General features: G+C 47.1%; 1 protein-coding gene across 1 annotated transcript; it reads left to right on the forward strand.

Annotated features, from left to right (window-relative positions):
- The first annotated feature begins 1,286 nt into the window (after positions 1-1,286).
- On the forward strand, positions 1,287-20,152 carry LOC126203395 (poly [ADP-ribose] polymerase tankyrase-1-like). The gene is made up of 3 exons (XM_049937701.1): positions 1,287-1,630; positions 9,071-9,217; positions 19,613-20,152. The coding sequence occupies exons 1-3, from the start codon at positions 1,536-1,538 to the stop codon at positions 20,097-20,099; spliced, it is 729 nt and encodes a 242-aa protein (XP_049793658.1). The 5' UTR covers positions 1,287-1,535; the 3' UTR covers positions 20,100-20,152.
- The last annotated feature ends 785 nt before the right edge of the window (positions 20,153-20,937 follow it).

Below are 20,937 nucleotides of genomic sequence, written 5' to 3' on the forward strand. Positions count from 1 at the left end.
TGCACGAACAGTTCGACGACGTTTGCAGCAGCATGGACTATCAGTTCGGAGACCATGGCTGCGGTTACCCTTGACGCTGCATCACAGACGGGAGCGCCTGCGATGGTGTACTCAACGACGAACCTGGGTGCACGAATGGCAAAACATCATTGTTTCGGATGAATCCAGGTTCCGTTACAGCATCATGATCGTCGCATCCGTGTTTGGCGAAATCGTGCTGAACGCATATTGGAGGTGTGTACTCGTCATCGCCATACTGGCGTATCACCTGGCATGATGGTATGGAGTGCCATCAGTTACACGTCTCGGTCACCTCTTGTTTGCATTGACGGCAGTTTGAACAGTGCACGTTACATTTCCGATGTGTTACGACCCGTGGCTCTACCCTTCATTCGATCCCTCCAAAACCCTACATTTCAGCAGGATAATGCACAACCGCATGTTGCAGGTCCTGTACGGGCCTTTCTGGATACAGAAAATGTTCGACTGCTGCCCTGGCCAGCACATTATCTAGATATCTCACGAATTGAAAACGTCTGGTCAATGGTGGCCGAGCAACTGGCTCGTCACGATACGCCAGTCACTACTCTTCATAAACTGTGGTATCGTGTTGAAGCTGCATGGCCAGCTGTACCTGTACACGCCATCCAAGCTCTGTTTGACTCAGTGCGCAAGCGTATCAAGGCCGTTGTTACGGGCAGAGGTGGTTGTTCTGGGTACTGATTTGTCAGGATCTATGCACCCAAATTGCGTGAAAATGTAATCACATGTCAGTTCTAGTATAATATATTTTTCCAATGAATCATCAGCATTTCTTCTTGGTGTAGCAATTTTAATGGCCAGTAGTGTAGGTCTTGTTGTGCTAGTGAAATGCGTTGAAACAAACGGTAATTCTTAAAACATTATCGTTCAGAATTTGGAGCTGTTGGCCCATTTAATGCATGAAAGAAACCACAGAACTGCACTTGACTCGTGGCAGACAAAATTTGCCAACTGTTGCTTGAGCCAGGTGTGATTGTGTTATCTAAAGTGGTCTGCACGGGCAAAGGGGTGCTGAGTGGGGTATTGTTTCAGAATCGAGCAGCATGGCAGCCGCAAAGGAAGTGGAGGGGCCGTCGGTCGGGGACCTGGCCGGGCTGCTGGACGCGGGGGCCGGCGCCGTCGTCACGCTGGAGGCGGGCGGTACCCGCCTGGCGGCGCACCGGGCCGTGCTGGCCGCCCGCAGCCCCGCGCTCGCCGCCGCGGTGCGACGCGGGCGCGCCGCGCTGCCCGGCGTGGAGGGGGCGGTGCTGCGCCAGCTGGTCGCCTACCTCTACACGCTGCAGGCGCCGCAGCTGCCCAGCCTGGCCCCCCAGCTGCTGGCAGCTGCCGACGAGTACGGCTTGCCGGCGCTGAAGGCTGCCTGCGAGCGGCAGGTGGCCGGGCAGCTCACCGTGGAGAACGCGGCGGCCGCGGCGGTGCTCGCGCTGAAACACTCCTGCGCCAGCCTCCGGCAGGCCGCCGTCGCGTTCCTCAAGGCCAACACCCACAGCGTGATGATGACGCAGGGCTGGGCAGACGCTGTGGTCAGCCACCCGCACTCTGTTGTCGAGTTGACTCGCCTGATTGCAGAGCCACCTGCAGAAACTAGGTATGTATCCGCAAGATGTTCGTCTGTTCTCCGAGATCTGTGTACGTATCTTCCCACGAGCAAACTATCTGCAGTACATTCATTAATAATGATTCTGCAGTGAAACGTTATTGGCAAGGGTTCAAAAATGGTTCAAATGGCTCTGAGCACTATGGGACTTAACATCTGTGGTCATCAGTCCCCTACAACTTAGAACTACTTAAACCTAACTAACCTAAGGACATCACACACATCCATGCCCGAGGCAGGATTCGAACCTGCGAACGTGGCAGTCGTGCGGTTCCGGACTGAGCGCCTGGAACCGCGAGACCACCGCGCCCGGCGTTATTGGCAGACACAGATGCTGTGTATAAGTACACTACTGGCCATTAAAATTGCTACACCAAAAAGAAATGCAGATGATAAACGGGTATTCATTGGACAAAAAACATTATACTATAATTGACACGTGTTCGCATTTTCACCCAATTTGGGTTCATAGATCCTGAGAAATCAGTACCCAGAACAACTACTACTGGCCGTAATACCGGCCTTAATACGCCTCGGCATTGAGTCAAACATAGCTAGGATGGCGTGTACAGGTACAGCTGCCCCTGCAGCTTCAACACGATACCACAGTTCAAATGGTTCAAATGCCTCTGAGTACTATGGGACTTAACTGCTGACGTCATCAGTCCCCTAGATCTTAGAACTACTTAAACCGAACTAACCTAAGGACATCACACACATCCTTGCCCGAGGCAGGATTCGAACCTGCGACCGTAGCGGTCGCGGGGTTCCAGACTGTAGCGCCTAGAACCGCTCGGCCACTCTGGCCGGCCGACAACACAGTTCATCAAGAGTAGTGACTGGCGTATTGTGACGCGCCAGTTGCTCGGCCACCATTGACCAGACGTTTTCAATTGGTGAGAGATCTGGAGAATGTGCCGGCAAGGGCAGCAGTGGAACATTTTCAGCATTCAGAAAGGCCCGTACAGGACCCGCAACATGCGGTCGTGCATTATCCTGCTGAAATGTAGGGTTTCGCAGGGATTGAGTGAAGGGTAGAGCCACGGCTCGTAACACATCTGAAATGTCACGTCCACTGTTCAAAGTGCCGTTAATGCGAACAAGAGGTGACCGAGACGTGTAACCAATGGCACCCCATACCATCACGCCAGGTGATACGCTAGTATGGCGATGACGAATACACGGTTGCAATGTGCGTTCACCGCGGTGTCGCCAAAGACGGATGCGACCATCATGATGCTGTAAACAAAACCTGGATGCACCCTAAAAAATAACGTTTTGCCATTCGTGCACCCAGGTTCGTCGTTGAGTACACCATCGCAGGCGCTCCTCTCTGTGATGCAGCGTCAAGGGTAACCGCAGCCATGGTCTCCGAGCTGATAGTCCATGCTGTTGCATACGTCGTCGAACTGTTCGTGCAGATGGTTGTTGTCTTGGAAACGTTCCCATCTGTTGACTCAGGGATCGAGACGTGGCTGCACGATCCGTTACAGCCAAGCGGATAAGATGCCTGTCATCTCGACTGCTAGTGATACGAGGCCGTTGGGATCCAGCACGGCGTTCCGTATTACCCTCCTTAAGCCACCGATTCCATATTCTGCTAACAATCATTGGATATCGACCAACGGGAGCAGCAATGTTGCGATACGATAAACCGCAATCGCGATAGACTACAATCCGACCTTTATCAAAGTCGTAAACGTGATGGCACGCATTTCTCCTCCTTACAGTAGGCATCACAACAACGTTTCACCAGGCAACGCCGCTCAACTGCTGTTTGTGTAGGAGAAATCGGTTGGAAACTTTCCTCATGTGAGCACGATGTAGGTGTCGCCACCGGCGCCAACCTTGTGTGAATGCTCTGAAAAGTTAATCATTTGCATATCACAGCATCTTCTTCCTGTCGGCCTGTCGGTTAAATTTCGCTTCTGTAGCACGTCAGCTTGGTGGTGCAGCAATTTTAATGGCCAGTAGTGTATTTATCAATATTTGCTTTACCTTCTCATAACTGGGTTATCAAGTCTGTTATCTATATTTATAAACAGATAAATCAGCCAACAAAGTCGTGGAGGATCAGGGTTTTTCGTAACTTCATAAATTGTATTAAAACTTGAGCAGTTCATCCTTATATGCAATGATGTGTCAAACTGCATGTGTACAAGAAGTTGCTGTTTAGGTTTTGGGATGAAATTTCTCAACACAACAAAGGGCACACTCACTGTTGGTCACAATACAAAGATGTGCTGCTCAGTGGAGAATCAAGCACAGTAATGTATGTCTGTTGCATCCAGCGCTGCTTAGTGCTCATCTGCGCGTTGTGTTCTCGCTGTGAAAGTGTTCGGGCGAAGCATAATTTAAAGATATTTGTTGTTTCCGGTGTCAGTGAGATACCTACACAGAAGAGCCAAAGAAACTGGTAGACCCGCCTAACATCGTGCAGGGAACCCTGGAACACGCAGAAGTGCCGCAACGCGACGTGGCATGGACTCGACTAATGTCTGAAGCGGTGCTGGAGGGAACTGACGCCGTGAATCCTGCAGGGCTGTCCATAAATCCGTAAGAGTACGATAGGGTAGACTCTCTTCTGAACAGCAAGTTGCAAGGCAGCCCAGATATGCTCAATAATGTTCATGTCTGCGGGATCTGGTAGCAGCGGAAGTGTTTAAACTCAGAAGAGTGTTCCTGGAGCCACTCCGTAGCAATGCTGGACTTGTGGGGCGTTGCATTATCCTGCTGGAATTGCCGAAGTCCTAGGAGTGTACAATGGACATGAATGGGTGCAGGTGGTCAGTAAGGATGCTTAGGTACGTGTCAACCAACGGAGTCGTATCTAGTCGTATCAGGGGTCCCATATCATTCGAACTGCACACGTCCCACACTGTTATAGAGCGTCCACCACCTTGAACAGTCTCCTGACATGCAGGGTTCATGCATTGATGAGGCTGTCTCCATACCCGTACAGGTCCATCCGCTCATTAGAATTTGAAACGAGACTCGTTCGACCAGACAACATGTTTCCAATCATGGACAGTCCAATGTCGGTGTTGACGCTCCCAGACGAGCCGTAAATCTTTTTGTCATGCAGTCATCAAGTGTACACGAGTGGGCCTTCGGCTCTGAAAGCCCATATCGATGATGTTTCGTTGAATGGGTCCCACGCTGACACTTGTTAATGGTCCTTCATTCAAATCTACAGCAACTTGCAGAAGGGTTGCACTTCTGTCACGTTGAACGATTCTCTTCAGCTGTCGTTGACCCTATTCTTGCAGGATCTTTTCCCGGCCGCAGCGATATCAGAGTTTTGATGTTTTATCGGACTCCTGATATTCACGGTACACTCGCGAAATGGTCGTACGGGAAAATCCCCATTTCATCATTACCTCGGAGAAGCTGTGTCCCATTGCTCGTTCGCCGACTATAACACCACGTTCAAACTCACTTAAATCATCCTACCATTGTAGTAGCAGTAACTGATGTAACAACTGATGCAGGTGTTGCCGACCGCAGCGGGATAGTCTGTCTGTTTACATATCTCTGCATTTGAATACACATGACTATACCAGGTTCTTTGGCACTTCAGTGTATTACCACTTAAGCAGAACATCCTTATGTGCAGTGCTATGTTAAACTGCACGTGTACAAGAAGTTGCTCTTTAGGTTTTGGGATCAAGTGTCTCAGCACAAAGGGCCCACTAACCGCGTGCACAGCATAAGGGATTGTTGCTCACTACACAAAAATCCGCTGCTCAGCGCACAGTCAGACACGCTAATGTGTGTAGGTTGCATCCAGCGCTGCTGAGTGCTCGCTCCTCATTCTGCACACTGTACTGCTCGCTGTAAACATATGCCGGCCGGAGTGGCCGAGCGGTTCTAGGCGCTACAGTCTGGAGCTGCGCGACCGCTACGATCGCAGGTTCGAATCCTGCCTCCGGCTTGGATGTGTGTGATGTCCTTAGGTTAGTTAGGTTTAAGTAGTTCTAAGTTCTAGGGTACTGATGACCTCAGAAGTTAAGTCCCATAGTGCTCAGAACCATTTGAACCATTTTTGTAGACATATTCGAGTGATGTAGAATTTAAAGATATTTGGTATCTGTGACGTCGGTGAGGCACCTATAAAAACCATCCACGTTGCATAAATAGAAGATGAAGATGTGGAGCAAGTGTGTCGGTCATTAGCAGCATCAGGAACACTTTAGTATTGAGCAGTGTGGTTCAAGGAGGGCAGTAATGTGTTTAAAATTTCCCATTTGTCATCTTCTAATGCTGTAAACATTCACTTGTCGAAACCTTGAGTAATTGATATTTTCAGATCCGTACTACAGCTCTGTGTGACGTATATCTCTCTTTCACTTTCTTGGTGCATGTATACAATATCTCTTCAATGTGAGAAACAGATTTTGTTTGAGCTCATCAAGCAGTGCAAGGTCCGTTACATATAATTTTTAAGTTATATATTAGGTTCCTAGAGGAACGGCAAGGTTCTCAGTCAGGACACATATCGAAGATATCCAGTGAACAATGTGACTGAAGCACATTTGCGCGAGGCTGTAGCCGCTTACCTCTCATACACCCAGCGACCATCTTACAAGAAGACAAACGAGTGTCACACGATGCTTGACCTTTGTTTCAGATTTCCTTCTCCTTTCTGTTGAACCATGCCCCAGAATATGGTCTGTGGTTCTGCACACTCTGTTCTATGACACACACAGACAGGCACCTACTGGTCACAACGCTGTGCTAGACTCACCGAGCAGTAGAAGTCAAATTTCCGCCACCAGCCGTGCTTGGAGTTCTTTGTGACGTAGCTATACGACATCCAGTGTATGCTACAGTGCTTCCTTTTCCTACGATGCAGCAAATAACCTTCTGTACGTCATCTGTTGCGGTTATTGGTGTCGTTTCTTTCCCTGAATTTCTTTTCTGCCCAGTTCAAAACGCGCTGTCCCCTGCGTACTGCCTTCGGTCTGACACGCTGGTCCTTGACAAACCGGCAAGGTGCGCTTCAAACAACATTTGATGATCGTTGTACAAGGTCCGGCAGAAAAACCTCCCCTTTAAGGAAAGCTAATAAAAACAAAACCAAATAAGGTAGAAATGGCTCTGAGCACTATGCGACTTAACTTCTAAGGTCATCAGTCGCCTAGAACTTAGAACTAATTAAACCTAACTAACCTAAGGACATCACACACATCCATGCCCAAGGCAGGATTCGAACCTGCGACCGCAGCGGTCACGCGGTTCCAGACTGAAGCGCCTTTAACCGCACAGCCACACCGGCCGGCAATAAGGTAGAACAAGTTTATTTATACTAAATAAAAGTACATATTATGCCATTTTAGAAAATACTCTTATGGTCTTACTTTTTAAATAAAACATCCCTTAAATGGCTTCCTGCACTGTCGACACACTGATTGAGTCTTTCCCTGAAGTTATTCATTACTCTTTGAGTCATTTCAGATGGAATAGCTTCAACCTCTTGTGTAATTGCTTCTTTCAGGGCTCGTAAAGATTGTGGACGTTGTTCATAAACTTTTGCTTTTAAATAGCCCCAAAGAAAGAAATCACAGGGCGTTAAGTCCGGCGATCGTGGGGGCCAGCCAATGTCTCCACGCAACGAGATCACATGTCCAGGAAACATTTCCTTCACCAATGCCAGTGACTGCCGCGCTGTGTGGGCTGTAGCACCATCTTGCTGGAACCACACGTTCTCTATTTCACCAAAAAGCTCCCTTAGTTGCGGTTGGAGAAAGTCGCGGAGCATGGCACAATAGCGTTCACTGTTGACGGTTAAATTCCTGTCATTTTCTTCGAAAAAGTAAGGACCGATCACTCCGGAATTGTAAACAGCACACCATACTGTTACTTTAGGGCTATGAAGTGGTCGTTGATGAAGTTCTTGGGGATTGTGTTCACACCAGTACCTGCAATTTTGGCTGTTCACTGTTCCGGCAAGGTGAAAGTGTGCTTCATCAGAAAAAATCACAATATCGTTGGGACGAATGTTCCGAAGAAGGTCTTGGCACAAACTTACACGGACACCACAGTCTCGTTCACTCAGTTCCTGCGTAGTTACAATTTTGTAAGGATGCATTTTAAGATCTCGATGCAAGATTCTTCTCACACTTCGATCAGATATCCGCAATGCTGCCGCATGCTTTTTAGCGGATCGTCGAGGAGATTGTTGAACTGAAGCTCTAACTGCATCAACATTTCCGGGGCCTGTTGCAGTCCGTGGTCGTCCAGGTGGTTTCCTTTTTAATGCGGAACCTTTCTCACGGAAGTTAGCAACCCAAGAATAAATTGTTTTCTTATCGGGAACAGGGTCCCGTCGTCCGAGCGCAAAGCGAACGCGAAAAGCACGTTGAGTATTAATAGGCGATTCGCCATTTTGAATAAAATCTTCCACTACGAAGGCACGATGTTCACCAGACCACGCCATGGCATACACTGAAAACGGCACGTAGGCAGCTACTTAACGACGCGCCCTCCACCACTCTGCTCCTTCTACTGTCCGCTGCACGTTACTTTGTAATCGGGGAGTTTTTTATGCCGGACCCTGTATAACATTAAGTACATTTAATCGTTATTGCTGTTCAAATTTCCTTGTGATTTATTTTTGTACCGTAATTTTTATGAAACTTCCTTGCAGATTAAAACTGTGTGCCGGACCGAGCCTCGAACTCGGGACCTTTGTCTTTCGCGGCCAAGTACTCTACCAACTGAGCTACCCAAGCACGACTCACGCCCCGTCCTCACAGCATCACTTCTGCCAGTACCTCGTCTCCTACCTTCCAAACTTTACAGAAGGTCTCCTGCGAAACCTTGCAGAACTAGCACTCCTGAAAGAAAGGATATTGCGGAGACATGGCTTAGCCACAGCCTGGGGGATGATTCCAGAATGAGATTTTCACTCTACAGCGGAGTGTGCGCTGATATGAAACTTCCTGGCAGATTAAAACTGTGTGCCGGACCGAGACTCGAACTCGGGACCTTTGCCTACAGACTGGGGCCTGGCAGAAGTGAAGCTGTGAGGACGAGGCGTGAGTCGTGCTTGGGTAGCTCAGTTGGTAGAGCACTCGCCCGCGAAACGCAAAGGTCCCGAGTTCGAGTCTCGGTCCGGCACACAGTTTTAATCTGCCAGGAAGTTTCGTATCAGCGCACACTCCGCTGCAGAGTGAAAATCTCATCCTCGTAATTTTTATGTCCAGCAGTCCAGTAGTGCCTTCAATTTGTGCTGCATTTCAAAAGACCAGTAGTCTGACGTATTGCCACTGTTGTGGGAAACACAGGAGTCCCCGATTAGCGCACTTGTAAGCCATTTATCTTCTGGATCCACTACTGTCGAAGCAGTGTGTGTTATAGTATCTTTGAAGACAGTTCCTCAGAGGGGCTGCCCCCGTGTGGATACGCTCGCAGTGTCTCTCTTTGCAGCGCTCCATCCTCTCCGGAGGGCAGGCCCACCCCCGGCGCCGACTCACAGCCGCGCAGCGACCCCGGCCGGACTGCTGTCGCAACTGCGCCGCCCACCGCTCCCCGACACTCTCCTCCACTTGACGACGCTGTCGTCTCTCGCATGCGGTGAGTTGCGTCACTATACATGCACTTATTCCCCATTCACACCATCACTTATTGGAGTGTTAACCAAGTGTTACAGCAAAAAAATCGAATCTCCCTTTATCATACATTTTGATAGTTGTTGTTGTTGTGGTCTTCAGTCCGGAGACTGGTTTGATGCAGCTCTCCATGCTACTCTATCCTGTGCAAGCTTCTTCATCTCCTAGTACCGACCCCTTCTTCTAGTCAAGTTGTGGCACAAACTCCTCTTCTCCCCAATTCTATTCAATACCTCCTCATTAGTTATGTGATCTACCCATCTAATCTTCAGCATTCCTCTGTAGCACCACATTTCAAAAGCTTCTTTCTCTTCTTGTCTAAACTATTTATCGTCCATGTTTCATTTCCATACATGGCTACACTCCATACAAATACTTTCAGAAACGACTTCCTGACACTTAAATCAATACTCGATGTTAACAAATTTCTATTCTTCAGAAACGCTTTCCTTACCGTTGCCAGTCTACATTTTATATCCTCTCTACTTCGACCATCATCAGTTATTTTGCTCCCCAAATAGCAAAACTCCTTTACTACTTTAAGTGTCTCATTTCCTAATCTAATTCCCGTAGCATCACCCGACTTAATTCGACTATATTCCATTATCCTCGTTTTGCTTTTGTGGTTATAATTTTCAGGAATAGTTACTGCTCTCAACCATTTTGATGTGCTGGACTTTGATGTTCGAGAAGGCATGGATGACAGTGATTCTGTACATCATTTTCCTGGTTCACAATCTGTATTATATTGTGCTTGGGACACTGAAAGGACTTCAGCCAGTTATTTGTAGAAGTGGCTAAAAAACAAAATTCTTTTCTAAAGACACTGAATGTTGTGTGGGATGCTATTTCTGCTTTCATTAATCGTTTTCTTTTTAAATCTTCCAAATAAGGAGTTAGTGGATATACACTCCTGGAAATGGAAAAAAGAACACATTGACACCGGTGTGTCAGACCCACCATACTTGCTCCGGACACTGCGAGAGGGCTGTACAAGCAATGATCACACGCACGGCACAGCGGACACACCAGGAACCGCGGTGTTGGCCGTCGAATGGCGCTAGCTGCGCAGCATTTGTGCACCGTCGCCGCCAGTGTCAGCCAGTTTGCCGTGGCATACGGAGCTCCATCGCAGTCTTTAACACTGGTAGCATGCCGCGACAGCGTGGACGTGAACCATATGTGCAGTTGACGGACTTTGAGCGAGGGCGTATAGTGGGCATGCGGGAGGCCGGGTGGACGTACCGCCGAATTGCTCAACACGTGGGGCGTGAGGTCTCCACAGTACATCGATGTTGTCGCCAGTGGTTGGCGGAAGGTGCACGTGCCCGTCGACCTGGGACCGGACCGCAGCGACGCACGGATGCACGCCAAGACCGTAGGATCCTACGCAGTGCCGTAGGGGACCGCACCGCCACTTCCCAGCAAATTAGGGACACTGTTGCTCCTGGGGTATCGGCGAGGACCATTCGCAACCGTCTCCATGAAGCTGGGCTACGGTCCCGCACACCGTTAGGCCGTCTTCCGCTCACGCCCCAACATCGTGCAGCCCGCCTCCAGTGGTGTCGCGACAGGCGTGAATGGAGGGACGAATGGAGACGTGTCGTCTTCAGCGATGAGAGTCGCTTCTGCCTTGGTGCCAATGATGGTCGTATGCGTGTTTGGCGCCGTGCAGGTGAGCGCCACAATCAGGACTGCATACGACCGAGGCACACAGGGCCAACACCCGGCATCATGGTGTGGGGAGCGATCTCCTACACTGGCCGTACACCACTGGTGATCGTCGAGGGGACACTGAATAGTGCACGGTACATCCAAACCGTCATCGAACCCATCGTTCTACCATTCCTAGACCGGCAAGGGCACCTGCTGTTCCAACAGGACAATGCACGTCCGCATGTATCCCGTGCCACCCAACGTGCTCTAAAAGGTGTAAGTCAACTACCTTGGCCAGCAAGATCTCCGGATCTGTCCCCCATTGAGCATGTTTGGGACTGGATGAAGCGTCGTCTCACGCGGTCTGCACGTCCAGCACGAACGCTGGTCCAACTGAGGCGCCAGGTGGAAATGGCATGGCAAGCCGTTCCACAGGACTACATCCAGCATCTCTACGATCGTCTCCATGGGAGAATAGCAGCCTGCATTGGTGCGAAAGGTGGATATACACTGTACTAGTTCCGACATTGTGCATGCTCTGTTGCCTGTGTCTATGTGCCTGTGGTTCTGTCAGTGTGATCATGTGATGTATCTGACCCCAGGAATGTGTCAATAAAGTTTCCCCTTCCTGGGACAATGAATTCACGGTGTTCTTATTTCAATTTCCAGGAGTGTAGAAAGGGGTTCTGATGTACTGCAACTGCACAAAACTTTTATGTTATGCTAATCTGTAAATGCGAATGGAACGCTTTGTCTATATGTATGTATGAAACCAGGGACCTAGAAACGACGGAGAGGCTTCGTCCCGCCGCAGCCCTCACTGGTTCACAACCTCACGACAGGCCAGAGAGAGCAGTCCACCCACCCCACCGCCGCCCCACGCCGAACTCAGGGTTATTGTGCGGTTCGGTCCCCAGTGGACCACCCCTGGGAACATCTCACACCAGACGAGTGTAACCGCAAATGTTTGTGCGGTAAAATAGTTATGGTGTACATGGCGTACGAGGAAACAGTGTTTGTGCAGCAATCGCCGATACAGTGTAACTGAGATGGAATAACGGGAACCGGCCTGCATTCGCCGAGGTGGATGGGAAACCGGCTTAAAAACCATCCACAGGCTGGACGGCATACAGGCTCTCGGCACTAATCCGCGGGACCGAGCGAGGTAGTGCATTGGTTAGGGCACTGGACTCGCTTTCTGGAGGACGACGGTACAATCCCGCGTCCGGCCACCCTGATTTAGGTTTTCCGTGATTTCTCGCTCCACGCGAATGTCGGGATGGTTCCCTTGAAAGCGCGCGGCCGACTTCCTTCCCTAAACCCATGAGCCCGATGACCTCGCTGTCTGGACTCCTCCCTCAAAACAAACCAAACTCACCCGCCGGGCGGATTCGTGCCGGGGACCGGCATGCCTTCCCGCTCGAGAAGCAGCGCGTTAGACCGTGCGGCTAGCCGGGCGAACATCAAACTCTTTGTTTGTCCTCAAAAAGAAATGGTCAAGTAGTGGTAAGGAGGCATCGAGTGTGTGTTTAAATACATTGTCTGATGAGAATCGCGAAACACCTAGGAATGCAGCAGGAAAACAAATTAAATTTCTTTAGTTGAGAGTGTATGTGAAGTTATTTCGGCAGCCCATGCTTCCTGGTCATGGCACCTCTCCAAATACAGCCTTTTGAGTCGTGGTATTAATGACAGCTTATCCAGCTCTGGGTTAAATTTACAAAGATATATTAGCATAACAAGACATTGCACCCCCTCTGGCCTGGATGCATGTATTGACTCAGCTGGGTGTCATAAAACCCCTGTATCCTCTCTTGATGCAGGTTGGCCGCTAACTGTTGTAACTGGTTCTTGATATCCCAGATATCAGCACTGCAACAGGCTTGATGTCTGAGCTGGTCCAAGACGTGTTCTACTATGAACATATATGGGGATTTTACTGGCTACTGGAGTACCTCACTGTCACACAGACAGTTCATCAAGACACATGCCACATATGAATAAACATTGTCTTGTTGGAAAATGGCACCACAGTACCGTCGCTTGAGAGGGTACACATGAGGATGCAGGACCTAGCATGATGTACCACTGCGCCGTCGGAATTCTCTCAGTAAATACAAGCCGTGTCCCGAAGACATACCTGATGGCTCCCAACACAATGATGTAAGGCGTAACAATGTTGTGCCCCTCAACACCATTGGAATTCGCTTTCATGCTCGCTGATAATGGTCATCTAGAGTAGTGCAGAAGAACGATTCGTCACTGAACACAATGGAACACCATTCACCGGCAGCCCATGCTTCCTGGTCATGCCATCTCTCCAAATACAGCCTTTTGAGTCGTGGTATTAATGACAGCTTATGCATGCAACCGTAATCCTGAAGTCTTGGTGTGCTAATATCTTACCTAAGGTGGGGGACGATGCAGATTGTCTCAGAGCGTCCATTACTTTTTCTCTGATGCCAGGCTCAGATGTGAAGGGCCTTGATGACGTGTTGACCGCTCTCATGTTCCCCTGCAGTCCAATATTGGGCCACTGTCATTCACGGACATGCGCTATCTCCGTATTTTCACAGTGATCACTAAACATCTAACACTGTTTGTGTCCGTTATAGACAGTATCAGATGTGTTAGCAACACTACACGCAAACTTCACTAATGCACTGTGGTGACCATTGTACCAGTAACAGTGAATTTGTACTCTAATCATTTACATACCCACCAATGATATGTAGGTGTGAGAAATTACGTCGACATCTGACCATTTCTTCTGAGTGCTTCCCTTTCCTTTGTCTGGAAGTGTACATCAGTTTTGTGTATTATTCTTTCAAAGACTTTTCGACACTTCCTACGTAGTGACCATTAAAAACTTGTGGCAAGCTGGAACTCTAATGGCGATTTCCTGCTTATCACAACCAGTTGCGTAACCTTTAGACTACCTCACCATGTGTCCAGCCCTGGCTTCAACTTGCTTTGTCGCTGATATTTTCACCTTGCTTTTCCAAAATCTAGAATCAGAGTTAATCGCACATGTAGGAACAGCAAGGCAGTCGAGGACCATGCCTTGTCTTACCACAAAGTATGTACCGTATATGAGAGCCTCTGGTGGCAGTGTCTGTTAGTAATCAGTGAAACCGTCAGCCTCAGTGAAAGTGGGGGTCAGGTCTGCAGGCGTCCTCAGGTGGTCTAATGGTTGAGCCACCTGTTATCGACAAGCAGGAAATCCAGGCGGACTTGGTGGGGGCGTGAAAGAGTGGAGACATTTGCAGGATTGTGCGCCTCGCCATTTGTCAACAATGCCTGCGGCTGACGGAGTCTGACATGTGCCCTGAGTACAGTTTTGCAGCCATCACTTATCAGTTTGCGTAAATCCATCCTAAAGTTCACTTTACTTTTCGTAAATCGATGACTGATGCAGGTGGACGCGAAAAGTTGGCTTAATGAAAAATATCATTATCTGACAGTGAAATGGTATGTTTGCAACATGCTTTAATTGGCAATGAAATTTGTGTGAAAGACAATGGAGATGGTACTTGACTAATACTCACACAAGTCTAGGTCGAACAACAGTGAGAGTATTTAACTTGCGTTTCAACATTGATCATAGGAGAATATAACAAGCTGTTCCATGAAATGGGAGTCTCGTAACTATTCAAGGGGAAATATGGGACTGAACATGCATTTTAGTTTTGTCAATACGGTAACAAGTGTTTTAATGGACTTAAGAAAATATGTTCTCTCGTACTCAATGATTCAAGGATTTTGGGCTTTGATTACTTAGCGTGGTCAGCTGTGGACATCCACAAACTGTGGAGACACTTTACATTCTGAAACCTTATGCAGCATATGCGGACGACAGAAGTACACCTACCTCGAACGGCAATTTTGTAAGACACATAACATTTGTGCTGAGATTATAACAGACACGGAAACATAAGAGAAATTCGCAAAATTTTAGTCATTTGCCACAACAGGTGGTACGTATTAAAGACCAACGAGAAGAAAGTAGCAGGGAACAGATTAAACAGTCAGAACTCTATGAGGATCAACTTGTAAAAACACCAGAAGCCACTCAATATGAGATTATACAGCAAGACACATACCTAAAAATACTATCAATAATGTTAAACAATGTGTAAATAGTGATCAGGATGAGACATTTTACTATGCAGAACGTAATAATATCTAAATTAGTTAACTGTCATAAGAAATAGGAAAGAAAACATAGCAGAGATAAAACTGAGGATTAGGGTGAGATTTATGACTTCAGAACGAAATAAATGTACAGCACAATTACAAAAACATAAAAAGTATAAAACTTGCATGAAGCAAGCATAGCAGAATATCTACCGAACAAAAAGGTAAGGAAAAAATCGGAATCAGAGTTAAAGAAATTAGAGTAATAAATAAAACGAATGAGGACTTAGAACAAGATTTTAAAAAAAAGACGGGAAAAATTTGTTTCTATAGGCAATAAGAAAATCACGTTAACAAACAGAATGTGCGTCGAGATAGAGTACATAGATATTGTCATAATAAGAGACAAAAATCAAGATATAGAGGGTAATAGTGGAGACTTCCATATCTGATGAGCAGTGGACGCTTATGAGGACGAATAAAAGATCTTATATAAAAGTCACAAGTCGTGGAAGACTATAAAATAACAACTTTAAATGTAAACTGTATATGGTCATCAGTTTAAATAAAAGCTCTGGAAGACTATGCAGCATAAACAGGATAACTTCATTAAAAAAAATACGAAGCAACAAAAGAAACTAATCATTCTGTTATGAGTCATAACATAATGTTGGCAATGTGACTCTACTGGTAGATTTATTTAGATATGGAGTATACTGTAGTACATTCACAGGCTTAAAAGATGGAAGCTCCATTGTGGCATGGCTGCAAGGTCTGTTATTAGTGAATATTTTTGCTCTCTCCTGAAGTGAAACTAGGCTAATTGGGGCCAATATCTTTAGAGAGTACGAAGCTGATCGTGTATCTCAGCGTTTTCATTAGAGAGAGATTGTAATTGTGAGATGTGGAAAGAGATCCATAATGGGTTTGACACTCTCATTACACTTATACAAAGGTCCGAGGCAGTAGCATTTTTATTTCATTCAGATTTGACAATACAATATATATATACAGAGTGTTTCAAAAATGACCGGTATATTTGAAATGGCAATAAAAACTAAACGAGCAGCGATAGAAATACACCGTTTGTTGCAATATGCTTGGGACAACAGTACATTTTCAGGCGGACAAACTTTCGAAATTACAGTAGTTACAATTTTCAACAACAGATGGCGCTGCAAGTGATGTGAAAGATATAGAAGACAACGCAATCTGTGGGTGCGCCATTCTGTACGTCGTCTTTCTGCTGTTAGCGTGTGCTGTTCACAACGTGCAAGTGTGCTGTAGACAACATGGTTTATTCCTTAGAACAGAGGATTTTTCTGGTGTTGGAATTCCACCGCCTAGAACACAGTGTTGTTGCAACAAGACGAAGTTTTCAACGGAGGTTTAATGTAACCAAAGGACCGAAAAGTAATACAATAAAGGATCTGTTTGAAAAATTTCAACGGACTGGGAACGTGACGGATGGACGTGCTGGAAAGGTAGGGCGACCGCGTACGGCAACCACAGAGGGCAACGCGCAGCTAGTGCAGCAGGTGATCCAACAGCGGCCTCGGGTTTCCGTTCGCCGTGTTGCAGCTGCGGCCCAAATGACGCCAACGCCCACATATCGTCTCATGCGCCAGAGTTTACACCTCTATCCATACAAAATTCAAACGCGGCTACCCCTCAGCGCCGCTACCATTGCTGCACGAGAGACATTCGCTAACGATATAGTGCACAGGATTGATGACGGCGATATGCATGTGGGCAGCATTTGGTTTACTGACGAAGCTTATTGTTACCTGGACAGCTTCGTCAATAAACAGAACTGGCGCATATGGGGAACCGAAAAGCCCCATGTTGCAGTCCCATCGTCCCTGCATCCTCAAAAAGTACTGGTCTGGGCCGCCATGTCTTCCAAAGGAGTCATTGGCCCATTTTTCAGATCCGAAACGATTACTGCATCACGCTATCTGGACATTCTTCGTGAATTTGTGGCGGTACAAACTGCCTTAGACGACACTGCGAACACCTCGTGGTTTATGCAAGATGGTGCCCGGCCACACCGCACGGCCGACGTCTTTAATTTCCTGAATGAATATTTCGATGATCGTGTGATTGCTTTGGGCTATCCGAAACATACAGGAGGCGGCGTGGATTGGCCTCCCTATTCGCCAGACATGAACCCCTGTGACTTCTTTCTGTGGGGACACTTGAAAGACCAGGTGTACCGCCAGAATCCAGAAACAACTGAACAGCTGAAGCAGTACATCTCATCTGCATGTGAAGCCATTCCGCCAGACACGTTGTCAAAGGTTTCGGGTAATTTCATTCAGAGACTACGCCATATTATTGCTACGCATGGTGGATATGTGGAAAATATCGTACTATAGAGTTTCCCAGACCGCAGCGCCATCTGTTGTTGAAAATTGTAACTACTGTAATTTCGAAAGTTTGTCCGCCTGAAAATGTACTGTTGTCCCAAGCATATTGCAACAAACGGTGTATTTCTATCGCTGCTCGTTTAGTTTTTATTGCCATTTCAAATATACCGGTCATTTTTGAAACACCCTATATATATATATATATATATATATATATATATATATATATATATATATATATATATATATAAAAAATTGGTGTTTTGCCCTTAAAGAGCGGGTTTGGACTAAACTACATGGCCAGTTCCTTTTGCTGCCTTCCTTGCTGCCCAAACTTCCCTCATTCGCTCGCTGTGTTTCTGTTTCCGGTCCTCTGTCCACGCTTTTTGTCGGATTTGTGTCTTCGGTTTCATCTTGATTGCCTTTTTGGTTGCCCATATTTCTTTCATCTTCCGGCTGTGATCTTGCTTGCGTTCTTCGGTCCATTTTACGCCTGTTCGTTTATCACATTGTATCTCATGTAGTTTACTTTTGTTAATGATGTTTCTGAATTGTATTCTGTCGTTTATTGTGTCTGCTGTTATGTTGAGTTGGTTCAGGCCGTTTTTTACCTCTGCCACCAATTTGTTGTTTCTAGTGGTTACCCAGTCAAAGATCTGTTTGGTCAGTCTGTGTAATGGCATTCTGTATAGGTGTCCATGGAATTGTAGTCTGCGTTTTCTAATCTGTCCTGTGATTGTCTCCATATGTTTGTATAGTTCCTCTGTAGGTTTCTTGATCCATATTCCATTGTTGTTAGTTGCGCCAAATATTTTCCTAAGTATTTTCCGTTCTACTTTTTCTAGTTGTCTGATACGTGTATGCCCTAGGATTAGCGTGGTCTCTGTTGCATATAGTGCCTCAGGGAGCACCACCGTGTCGTAGTGGCGTAATTTGGCTTTTTGTGAGAGAGACTTCTTGTTCTAATGATTCCACACTACTTTGTATGCCTTGTCCAGTTTAGTTTTTAAGAATGGCTCTGAGCACCATGCGACTTAACTTCTGAGGTCATCAGTCGCCTAGAACTTAGAACTAATTAAACCTAACAGTTTAGTTTTTCTTTCTTCGTTTGAGTCTCTGTTATGTCCACTCATTTGTAGTGTTTCACCGAGGTATTTGAAGTTTACCGTTTGGTAAATCGTGCCATACTTTGTGTTCAGAGATGAGAGTTTCTTTCTATCATTTGTCACCGAACTCACTTACAATATGATACTTACAGTGACATGTAATGCAATTTGACACCATGATACTTACAGTGACATGTAATGGAATTTGACACCATAAATATATATATGGTGTCAAATTCCATTACATGTCACTGTAAGTATCATATTGTAAGTGGGTTCGGTGACAAGTGATAGATGCAATGTGACAACTATGATGTGCGTTGCACTGTAAACCAACTATTCTGGCCAATGTGCACGACTGCACAAGTTTGGCAATCACCAGTTATGGCTCTGTTACTTAGGTACGCATGTCTACCACGGCAGGGTCATATCACAATAGGTGTGCGTGGGGAGTGGGGGGGGGGGATGGTTTCCGAGTGTAAGAGTGTATCTTTGAGTGGATGCATGTTTATCTGTGGCTCTGTGCTAATTTTAAGGTGACAGCACACACACAGTCTTTGTGGAAGAGTGGCAGGGAGAGTCGACACACTGAAATATTCCACCAAACTTATATTGTGGAAGGCAGTAGCTTCCTCTGGTTAGTGACGGCATGTCACAAAATGTATGAATAACCTGGCTGATATTTATTTGGTACCCTGTGAGGAGACTGTCTGGAGGTGTGAATAGTTTCGTGTGTTAGCTGTACTAACTGTATGTTTTAGTGGAGGTTGACTATTTGTTAACAATACACGTGCCATTCTGAGGTCGAAGGGAACCACAGTGTGGAATGAATTACGATGAAATTTCACAAGTGAGTTAGGTATGAGACGGAATGCAGAAATCTTTAAGGGAAGGTGGATGAAGAGTTTAATGGGCGGATACTGCTATACATAAGTGAGATATCTAGATTTGTAATCTGCGATGTCTGGATTTGTAATTTGACACATGAGAGATGAGTATTCATAAGTGCTTACAGTTTCGCTTTTATAATAGTATTCTTCGTTTGGCATGTGTGTTTATAGTAGAGTGTAAGGATGTCTATGTCTTGTGCAGGAGCATTTCTGAGGAGGAAAGAGGTAGAAGGTTGATCCAGGCTGCTAAGCTGGGGATGGAGGAGGAGCTACAGGTGCTGCTGGCGGCAGGAGCGAACGTGAGGGTGAGAGACGAAAACTGGAGCGGATGGACCGCCCTGCATTGGGCAGCACAGTGGGGACACGTGGAGGCAGTGAGGCGTCTCGTGCAGGGCGGGGCCGAGCTCGACGCCAGGGACAACTGCCAGAGCACGCCCATGCACCTGGCTGCGTTCTCTGGCCACGCCACCGTTGTGAAGATGCTGGCGGCGTCCTCTGCGGATCCCAATGCCAGGAACCAGTGGGGAGCGACGCCCCTGCACTGTGCGGCTTACTGCGGCTACGCAGACGTGGCAGCCGCACTGCTGGAAGTCGGCGCCAACAGGGTGGCGAGAGAGATCATGGGCTGGACGGCCCTGGACCTCGCAAGGCTGAACAAACACGAGCACCTCGAAAAGATGCTAATTTGAAGGTTGCAGCCCTTCACTCATCCTTATTTTCAAAATAAAGAATTAAAAAAACACATCCTGTCAACATTCAATTGTACCCATCCTTAACTAGTATATGTAACTACGCCAGTATACACCACTACAAGAGTGATAACATAAGATATCACAAAACTAGTGTAAGTAATCTTTCTTTTGAGGAAACAGTCTGCATTATACACTACTGGCCATTAAAATTGCTACACAACGAAGATGACGTGTTACAGACGCGAAATTTAACCGACAGGAAGAAGATGCTGTGATATGCAAATGATTAGCTTTTCAGAGCATTCACACAAGGTTGGCGCCGGTGGCTACTCCTAAAACGTGCTGACATGAGGAAAGTTTCCAACCGACTTCTCATACACAAACAGCAGTTGAGCGGCGTTGCCTGGTGAAACGTTGTTGTGATGCCTGCTGTAAGCAGGAGAAATGCGTACCATCACGTTTCCAACGTTGATAAAGGTCGGATTGTAGCCTATCGCGATTCCGGTTTATCGTATCGCGACATTGGTGCTCGCGTTGGTCGAGATCCAATGACTGTTAGCAGAATATGGAATACGTGGGTTCAGGAGGGTAATACGGAACGCCGTGCTGGATCCTAACGGCCTCGTAACACTAGCAGTCGAGATGGCTGTAACGTATCGTGCAGCCACGTCTCGATCCCTGAGTCAACAGATGGGCACGTTTGCAAGACAACAACCATCTGCACGAACAGTTCGACGACGTTTGCAGCAGCATGGACTATCAGCTCGGAGACCGTGGCTGCGGTTACCCCTTACGATGCATCACAGGCGGGAGCGTCTGCGGTGGTGTACTCAAC

The sequence above is a fragment of the Schistocerca nitens genome, chromosome 9 (genome assembly GCF_023898315.1).
Source record: "Schistocerca nitens isolate TAMUIC-IGC-003100 chromosome 9, iqSchNite1.1, whole genome shotgun sequence".
Taxonomy (NCBI): Eukaryota; Metazoa; Arthropoda; class Insecta; order Orthoptera; family Acrididae; genus Schistocerca; species Schistocerca nitens.